The sequence below is a fragment of the Hypomesus nipponensis genome, chromosome 6 (genome assembly GCF_054491055.1).
Source record: "Hypomesus nipponensis isolate SF chromosome 6, ASM5449105v1, whole genome shotgun sequence".
In the NCBI taxonomy this organism is placed as follows: Eukaryota; Metazoa; Chordata; class Actinopteri; order Osmeriformes; family Osmeridae; genus Hypomesus; species Hypomesus nipponensis.
This window is the reverse complement of record NC_140366.1, coordinates 3,376,851-3,386,538: the sequence shown is the minus strand read 5'-3', so window position 1 is coordinate 3,386,538 and position 9,688 is coordinate 3,376,851. Positions and strand designations below refer to the sequence as shown.

At 41.0% G+C, this 9,688-nt stretch overlaps 1 protein-coding gene across 3 annotated transcripts; it reads left to right on the top strand.

The window, feature by feature from the left end:
* Positions 1 to 281: 281 nt before the first annotated feature.
* Positions 282 to 7,954, top strand: aida (axin interactor, dorsalization associated). 3 transcript variants are annotated; one of them, XM_084699615.1, is made up of 10 exons: positions 282 to 2,856; positions 5,160 to 5,226; positions 5,361 to 5,414; positions 5,829 to 5,883; positions 5,979 to 6,042; positions 6,160 to 6,263; positions 6,646 to 6,768; positions 6,899 to 7,021; positions 7,115 to 7,232; positions 7,342 to 7,954. In XM_084699615.1, the coding sequence occupies exons 3-10, from the start codon at positions 5,394 to 5,396 to the stop codon at positions 7,436 to 7,438; spliced, it is 705 nt and encodes a 234-aa protein (XP_084555741.1). In that variant the 5' UTR covers positions 282 to 2,856; positions 5,160 to 5,226; positions 5,361 to 5,393; the 3' UTR covers positions 7,439 to 7,954. The 3 variants fall into 3 exon arrangements, with proteins under 3 accessions (XP_084555741.1, XP_084555740.1, XP_084555742.1); XM_084699614.1 differs by lacking the exon at positions 282 to 2,856 and adding an exon at positions 2,956 to 4,430; XM_084699616.1 differs by lacking the exon at positions 282 to 2,856 and adding an exon at positions 4,455 to 4,625.
* The last annotated feature ends 1,734 nt before the right edge of the window (positions 7,955 to 9,688 follow it).

Genomic DNA, 9,688 nt, shown 5'->3' with positions numbered 1-9,688 from the left:
GGTTGTTTTTATTCTATTAACTCCAGTCAACATTTACAAAACTATCTCCCCCAATAATTTTTGTTTGATTCTTGAACCTGGCTCATACTACTAGCTTTTTCATAGAATGATTTTTCCTGATTTTTGCTAAGTTTGAAACCAATCCGAAATGGGTAAACAAGCACCCCATTTATTTGCCTACGTCAATAAAACTTGCCTGCAAAGTTGCCTGCGGATACTAACAGGGCACAAGCACAAAAGTTCACATTGGCCGATAGCCGATTTACATTGAGCTGAATGAGCCATAGACTTATACTGAATGAGCACAGGGAGAAATGGCTTGAGTTGCTTGCCTTGCTGTAGCAAGTTTAGCAAATTGTTGTCACACATACATGAAATGTTGTTAATATAGTTTATTCCTGTTATTTTAAAACAGATTAGATTTTTCGTAAAAACATTCATGACATGATGGCAAATATAGCCTATTATGTTAAGCACGAGCATAGATTGTTGACATGTCTATCTGGAGCAAAGACGAAGATTAATCCTTTAACTGTTAACCACAATAGGAAATGATATATATTTAAATAATATTAGTCTTGCCTTCAGAAGCTTTTGTTAAACACACCAATTATTCTTTTTTTGATCGTGTCATCAAGCCAGACTGCTTTTGTGGGACAATGAAGGTCCTCAGTGACTATGTTTCACCGCCACTTTGGCCCTACATCTGATGGAAACGTCTTGTAGCCTATATTTCTATGGTTCTATGAATATGCCCCTTTCAAAGGCAAATCTTTAATAAAGTATATTTTAGACACACTTCTTGAGCTTTTATTTATTACATTATTAACATGTCTTGTTAGATCACGTTATATACATTAAGAACAACGACGGAGCTGTTCATGTTAACAGTTTATTTCATCCGATACAATGCGTTGGAAATCATACTCATATCACGAAGAAAAAAAGCAACATATGTGATGAGTTCCATCTAGAATAGCCCTATATTTGGCCCTATAGGCTATAAAAAAAAAAAAACAAGTGAAAGGAATACTATACAGTGACAGAAGACATTTCCGTTAAGTTTGCATCGTGTCTGATTCTTATCGGACTTGTACCCCATTCTGCCCATAGATTCTGCAACTGCGATGCCTTAGCTCACACGCTCAAAACCATATAAATCTATGCTCGCGACTGGTTGTCGCAAAGTATGACGTGTACAGCTAGTTGCAAGCGTGCACGAGGTCTCGGAGCTAGGGCAAAAAAGAGCCAAAGCTATACCGGAAGACACGGAAGTGGAAAGATGGCCGCGTCCAGTCTCGCGCTCTCGCTTTCCTCACTGCGCCACTGAGCACTTTTCATAGAAATGAATGGGGACGCCATCTTGGAAGACAAAAGTAGCTTACTCTAGTTATATTAACTCTATGGTCGAAAGTTGGATTTTCTCAACTTTATGTAAATGAGGAGCGTGAAAACGCTAGAGTTGGCCAATCAGGTTGGTTTCTTGTAATGTAGCAACTGTTTGTCATGGTAAACATTTCTAGGTTTGACAATTTCAAGATGGAAGAGCAACTCATCGTATGTGTGTCTACACACTCAGTCTTTTATACGCCTCTGTACGATTAAAGAGACGTTAACAAAAAATGTATACCTGGCGCAGGGTTGCCGAGGTTTTCGGTGTCCCTGGTGTGTTAAATTCAGTCTTGTCACTTTAGCTAGCTACAGTACGTAACCTAGCTCTAACTTTCTTCTGTGCTAGCTGCATACTGTACTAGTTTAGCTACAGTAGCCTAGTCTAGTTTACCCGGCACACGATTGACATTCAACGTTGAAATGCTGGTTGGCATGACAAGATCGTGCAACATCTAGTCAGCGTACCCATCTCATTCCTTGCATCATGCCGTGTAAAAGCTGTATTTTGATCGAGACAGGAGCACCCATCAATAATGATCGCTATAGTAAATACATGAACCCAAGTCTGCACACTTGTCCATAACACCGTTTTACACAAACTACAACAGTGACCTTAGAGAACTACAACTCTGTATTATTTTTTTTAACACGCCCCCGAGCGTGGTGCACTGTGGGAAGGCCAGCGGTGCAGAGCGCTAAAAAACGCTGCAGTGTGAACGCACCGGCACCGTCAGTGTCCACTACAGCGGAGCGGCGCGGCGCAGACCGTTGGCTTCCAATTCCTTTTCATTGAAACCGGGCGTTGACGCTCGCGTACGCTCCCACAATGCCCTACACGAGCGCCAACGCGCCGACCGCTCCGCTGTAGTGGACACGCACCGTTACTACCCCAACACTGTTCAGTTTCGCCAACGCTCAAATCCGGACTAAACAGTTTAATTGAATTAAAGATTTATTTAAAGGAGACATGACATGAAAACATCCGCCGTTGACAAAATGAAGTCTCAATTGCTCTGTTTGAAAATCTCCCCCTAGTGACTTAGATAGGGGGAAGGTTACCTCCCCTCTCTCTGCTTTGCCCGCCCAGATCATCTGGCCCGCCCATGAGAAACTGAGCTACCACTGTGCAAGGGCAAGTGCGATATCGGTTTTTCCTGGAGAGACATTATGGCGAGCGAGTAAACAAACGATGCATAAAAGTTGCTCAGTGCTTGGATGTGCAAATGCAAGCACAAATCTTTTTCAGTTCCTTCATCCGAGCCTCTGCACAACCACTATCTCAATTTTATTTTCGCTGGAAATTCGCCGACACAACTTCCCAAAGTTTTGCATGTCTGCGCCAAACATTTCAGCGACAACTGTTTCCAGAACTCAGGACAATACAAAGCTGGCTTTGCTGGCCGTCTGCAATTGAAGTCTGGATCAGTACCAACTCTCTTGGGTCCAGCTACAAACCTCGGACAAGTAAGTCAACTAACGCTACTTTATTGTTTTGCTTTACTGTATATGTTTACCTAGCTTGTTACCCTTTGAATGTGGCTGTAACATCAGCTCTGCAGCTAGCAGCTAACAGCCCAGTTAACGATTAATTAGCGATTTAAAGTCCGGAAAATATGTGTGTGAATACACACTGTAATGCGAGTGTTGTACCCTTCATTGTTATTTGGATAGCCGTTCTGCTGTTGTTGTAATGACGCATGCTCCTCATTAGCATTTAAAGCTACAGACACCAAAAAAGCGCGTTCTGAGGAAAGCTAATTGTGGGACTACTCGTAGTGGCTATAATTCTGCACCATGGCTGAATTTTGGGAAAGAGACTTCAGATACAGTATTAGGGGACCACTAAGGCCTACATAGAAGTATCCACAAACAGCATTTCATGTCTCCTTTAAGAAAGGGTTTTAGTCCGCCTCTTAACTAACGGGAAGACTAATATCATTTGGTCCGGCCCGCCATGGCACTGCGAAACATATTATTAGGTGCATCATTCGTTGGCTGCAGCAGAATGTGGAAGAGGAACGTGGAGGTGCGCAGCGTTGCGTACCAATGTACCAAAAGATTTCGCTCGCATTAACTGTGGAATTTATTTCTAACAACCCAGAATACGTTGTTGGTTTGGGCTAAGCCCCGAATGTTTACAACGTTCGCGCCTGATTAACACTCGGATCAATAATTAGTCTCAAAAATGGTAGCAATATAAAAAAATAATACGATCCCTTTCCGTAATCATGATCCCCCCAGAAATGTTCACTGCACACTGAGTCAAAGCAGGCTGCATCCGTGACAGCTAACATACCTCACCCAAGAGAAGCAGTTCCAGCCATCACATTAGGGGTGAGTTAATTAAAATGTTGACCAAATATAGCAGGCACATTTTTAAGTTGATAATTCTGTACGGCCCCCGAATTATTTTATAAATATCCAAATGGCCCTTTGCGGAAAAAGGTTCCCCACCTATGACATAAAATGACACATTTCAGTGCATTGGTTCGTGCGATTTCTAATGCGAAAACAATTAAATTCGCAACCATGCAGTTCGTCAGCGATAAAGTAAGCAAACAGCGCTTGATCGGCCATGACTGATGTCAACGCATCAAACCACGAGAAGCACTAATGTCCAACTTTAAGGAGGCGTTTTTAACTCCTCTCCGACTGCAAGTGGCAACTCTCGCCGGTCGTTTCATGCAGCCCTAGTCGATGTCGAACGCACCTAATGACACTTGTGGGTTCACTTCACTGTGAGGCGGGACTTCCTATCCAAACTGGCGAGAAGTTGAGGTACCAGAAGGGCTTGGTCACAGTATATCGCCGGTTTATATGAAAGCTTCTAGGCAGCTCAGCTAGCTGGTCTGGAATATTACGATGCGGCGGAGAACGTAAGATCTTAACGGCGATGCTAACCTGAAGACGCCGCCTTAAAGTCGAGTCAAAATGTCTGATGTAAATAAGACTATCCAGAAATGGCACGCGAGCTTTAGGAAAGGAACCGACTTTGATTCGTGGGGACAATTAGTGGAGGCAATTGATGAGTATCAAATGTAAGTTTCAGCAATAGGTTACATGTACATGAACATCTGCAATAGTGAGTGGTTAGATTGCTCTAGAAAGACTGTCTAGTCTAACAGCGCCGTTTGTCTGCTGCTATTATGATAAGACGTCGAAATGCAGAGAACTGAGAATCATTAGTTTTCCCCGAAAGTCATTAGCTTCACCTCCGCAGCAGAGACAATAATGTAAGACAACTATTTTCTTGTTGGTTACATTGTTAGAAAGGTAGTCAACTTTCACTTGTCACAACGTTGTCTTTAGCTAATTATTCATTACGCCGTTAATTAAGAAAGCAATACTAAATTATTCCTTAATCACAGCAGTTGAGCCTGATCACATTTGGGTAATTTGGAATGTGATCATCACTGAAATAGAAATAACAGAAATTGTGTGCCACACCCTCATTGTTATGGGTGTGGCTTGCTTCCATTTATGTTAAGATATCTGACTGAAGACAGCTGAATTTAATAAATGAAAACAGCATCTCACGGTACTTTAAGAAATGAAAATTATGAGTATTGTATTGATTGTTTGGAAAGGGGCAATGTTTTGAATATGGTGACTTTTAGACCACTGCACCACTTATATTTGCCCACTAGGTGTAGAGCAACCAACAGGTTTCACTTCGATTCATCTCCCAATGTTGTTTGTTAAGTAATACATTTAGCAAAAACTCCTCTCTGCTATTAATGTATTTAATTATGTTTGCATTTAATAAGACTTGCGAGACAGTTGCAAAAAGAAGTCCAGTCTACAAATTCATCCAACTTCACAGAAGACCAAAAGGTACCCCTATTTTTCACTCCTATATTTGGGTTCTGACTTGCAGTACAATTACTTGAGCTGCAAGTTTTATAAAGGCTTACATTATTTTGTGAGTAGTTCTGACAGTCTGCATATTCATTGTAAATTATCTCCAGAAAACATTAGGAAAATTTGCAACATGCCTGGAGATGAGAAGTGCAGCCTTACAGGTTTGTATTTTTCCTGATAGATGGTTATTGGAGAAATGCATGCCAAATGAATTTTCCCTGTCTCGACCTCTATTTGTTTAACAGCATCTAATTTGAGCCAAAAAATAAATGTGCATACCTGTTGATAAATCACCCTAATTTCTACCTTAAATCATGCAAAAAAAATTGTATAAAGGTTTTCCCATTAGACTCTTCAATTAATAGAAGAAGCACTTGTGATAAATAGCAAAGGCCATATCAAAAACTGGTTTTAGTGTTTAAGTCTTTTATCTCTTACTTAATGTGATAATGCAAACACGAGACAGGCTAGGTCAGGATTGCCAGGGTGATTTTCTAAATCTTGTAGTAATCTATTCCTCTGAAATCCCCAAGAGGGTAATTTACCAAATAATTTTTGGTCTTTTGCTCTTTTAGTGCACACAGTCCCAGGAGGACTTCAAATTGGAAGATCTGAAGAAACTGGAACCTAGTATGTACAGTTTGGAATCCATGTTAATACTGTGTATTGTAAGTTGGGTGTTCTGGATTGTATTTTAACAACATATTCATTCTTTTTACCAACAGTTATAATAAATATCTTCACATACAACAAAGATTTCCCTTATGATGTGCAGCCAGTACCCTTGAGGTAAATTTCATTGACCCTCATGGATTAATGTCGTATGTTCCTGAGACCGTGATGTAAGAAAGGAAAGGTGGAAAACAGGATACAGATGAAGGGAGTCTTATCTATCTCTCCTTCCAGGAAAATCCTTGCACCTGGGGAGGAAGAGAACCTGGAGTTGGAGGAAGAGGAAGATGCTGCCACTGGTATGGGATATCCAGAAGCCTTTACCTCCAGAGTCCCAGGTATGTTTTCTGCAGACTCACAATGTTCAGAGTTGCACTGAGTCTTTTTTGTCATGGTTGTCGTCCTGTTGCTGTTTCATGGACTTTGCTTTAATCAGTTGTCTACTGTTTCTCTCTTGGGGCTGTGCATGGCTTCGTCACTGTCACCTGCTTTGCCTGCTCCATACACAGCTTTGCAAGGTATGGCTCAGTTGAGAAATGTCTGGAGGTGTGCTTCAAATGCATTCTGACCCTATATATATATATATATATACCTGTATGTAAATGACATGAAAAGGTTTGAACTAGTATTTTTTGTGTATGGCAGCAATAGTAATAAAACAGAATTTATCTATCACCATCTATGTACTATATCAGAGAGAAATCTTGTATTTCCTTCCAGGTACATTGTTGCCCCGGTTACCCTCAGAGCCTAGGATGACACTACTCACACTTAAAATAGAGAAGATTGGATTGAAAGATGCTGGACAATGCATTGATCCTTACATGACAGTTAGTGTTAAAGGTATGTGACCCAACACTGTGGTTTGACATACTGTACACAAGTAGGCCTACATTTATGGATAAATCCCCAGTTTGGTTTGCTGAACCTTTCTAAACACCAGCATGAATCCATTGGTCCCTTTTCCCAACAGATTTGAATGGCATTGATTTGAACCCAGTGCAGGATACACCAGTAGCCACCCGAAAAGAGGACACTTACATTCACTTCAGTGTGGATATAGAGATCCAGAGACATCTGGAGAGACTACCCAAAGGTAATTTGATATAGATATATTTCAGCAATAATTGAACTTGTAAATTGTATTTTGGGGGAAATATCCCTTTCACAATTTCAACTGTTGCTCTAGGGGCAGCTATTTTCTTTGAATTCAAGCACTACAAACCCAAGAAAAGATTCACCAGCACAAAATGTTTTGCCTTTATGGAAATGGATGAGATCAAACCTGGTCCCATTGTAATCGAATTGTAAGTTATCCCATTCGAGAACTATCTGTACATCTATGAGCGTGTTTAGAATTAGGGTCACACCTTTATTGGACCAGTGGGTGATGTTGATATTGTTTTGGGACGTCAGGTACAAGAAGCCCACTGACTTCAAGAGGAAGAAGCTCAACCTCCTGACAAAGAAACCACTATATCTCCACCTCCATCAGACATTGCACAAAGAATAAACCAAGAGCATGGAAAGAACCTGGAAGCTCTTTTTCAACCATATTCTACTTTAAATCATCAGCTCAGTTTGATATACCACCTCCACTCAAGTCAGCAATACTAAAACCCTGGTCAAAAGGCCTCTTAACTCTGTGACAGTATGGTGTAAAACAGTAAAATAACTAATGTTGGAGAAGACATTTTGACACCTGGTCACAGGATGGAAGGTGGGAGACTACAGGCAACCCAGCAGAAGAAAAACAAACTACAAACCAGCTACATCTGCAGTCTTCCTCTGCTTTCTTCTTGCAGGGACCAAGCCTCAGGTTAAAGAGCCATGTTCCTTTTTTCATCGGTGGTGCAGTAGAAGGGCCCAACGCTTCTCTAATGTTATGATGTCAGTATGACCTTTTGAGGGGCTGCATTGAATTTGAATAGGTTGGATTATACTTTCTTTCAATGTTGTTCCCATCACCCAACCCCCTGGTCTGCCTCTCTGCCATCTCCCATTTCTATTAAAATTCATTTTTAGATTATATTTTTGTAATGTCTAAAAATCAAGCTGTGAATGAATCTACTAAATATACACCAATCAGTGCATTTAGGGGTTGGGTGTGGCCTGAGAGCTGGATGCCAGACTGAGGATTTATACAGGACTGTTTTTAACTGTTCGCTAATTTGAGACTTAATCTCCCCATTACAAAACAAGGCATTTGAGGAAGACGCACAATTGTCTTAATAATGCTAGCTAGCCTGTTCAAAACAAAACGGAGTGTAATTGAGAGTTTTTCGAGTTAAAATGATTAAATGGTTTTATAAAATGACGTTTGCCACTGAAAGGTCATATGATGTTGAGGACTCTTCAAGCCAAGCTCCCCTTTCATTGATGGCCGTGGCTCAATCAGTCCAGAGTACCGCATAAGAGTATTTCGCTGACACGCAGACGTCTAAAATGTCTTGAAGTTTTTAACCAGTAGGGGGAGAGACAGGATGTACCACCATAAATGACATAACAATAACACACAAAATAACTTTAAAGGGGTCATAGAATGATTTTGGGGGGTATTTCACACTGTTCCTTAAGGTCTCCGAATAGGGTATGTAACATTGGTTGGGCTGAAAATGGGCCGGGTAATGTGCTCTGCGCCCTAATGCACCCTGTGAAATAGCCATAGAATGAAACGAGAGGTTTTCTCCCTTTTTATGGTATACTCATGAATAGATGAGGTGCTTGCTGATTGGTTGGTTTATAACGAGCGAAACGACGAAGCACAGACGCAACATAGCCAAACATGCATCGTGAATTGTGAACATCAGCCATGCCACGGGATGAGTATTGATAAGATTTTAACAATTCCGATTCCTTATCAATTCCTGCTTATCGAATCGATTCCTTATCAATTCTGTTATCAATTCTTATTGGGCAAGGGGGGTGGGAGGGGAAGAACACAAATGGGTTTATTTACATAAATTTTCTTTTATATAATTTGTTAAAAGGCAATTTTGTTAAACAATTAAAATACTAAGTTTAATAATGGATTAAAAATCGATATGCTCAGTTCAATAATGGGTTAACACGACAACGCGAACGTTTGCTGATAACACATGCCCTCCGATAATGAACGTAAGTGATCACTAACCGTGCGTGTCCACTACACCGGAGCGGCGCGGAGCGGCGGCTTCCAATCCATTTTCCATGAAACCGGGCGTTGACGCTCGTGTAGGGCATTGTGGGAAGGCGAGCGGAGCAGAGCGTTGCAAGTTGGATTTTCTCAACTTTATGTAAATGAGGAGCGTGAAAACGCTAGCGTTGGCCAATTGGGTTGGTTTCTTGTTTCTTGTAACGTAGCAACTGTTTGTCATGGTAAACATTTCTTGGTTTGACAATTTCAAGATGGAAGAGCAACTCATCATGTGTGTCTACACACTCAGTCTTGTTTTATACTCCTCTGTACGATTAAAGAGATGTTAACAAAACATGTATACCTGGCGCAGGGTTGCCGAGGTTGTTGGTGTCCCTGGTGTGTTAAATTCAGTCTTGTCACTTTAGCTAGCTACAGTACGTAACCTAGCTCTAACTTTCTTCTGCTCTAGCTGCATACTGTACTAGTCTAGCTACAGTAGTCTAGGTTACCCGGCACACGATTGACATTCAACGTTGAAATGCTGCTTGGCAGTCACTCGCTAGCAATACTGTAAATGTGTAGTGGCCATAACCTAGCGAATGTTACTGGAAAAATGTTTGAAGTGCTGTACTGTAGCCTATAGCC

Excerpts from the sequence above, each read along its gene's own strand:
- aida (XM_084699614.1), top strand. The coding sequence starts at position 4,324 with ATGTCTGATGTAAATAAGACTATCCAGAAATGGCACGCGAGCTTTAGG. Across the intron at positions 5,227-5,360 it reads ACTTCACAGAAGACCAAAAG|AAAACATTAGGAAAATTTGC; the intron begins GTACCCCTATTT and ends AATTATCTCCAG. Across the intron at positions 7,233-7,341 it reads GGTCCCATTGTAATCGAATT|GTACAAGAAGCCCACTGACT; the intron begins GTAAGTTATCCC and ends TTGGGACGTCAG.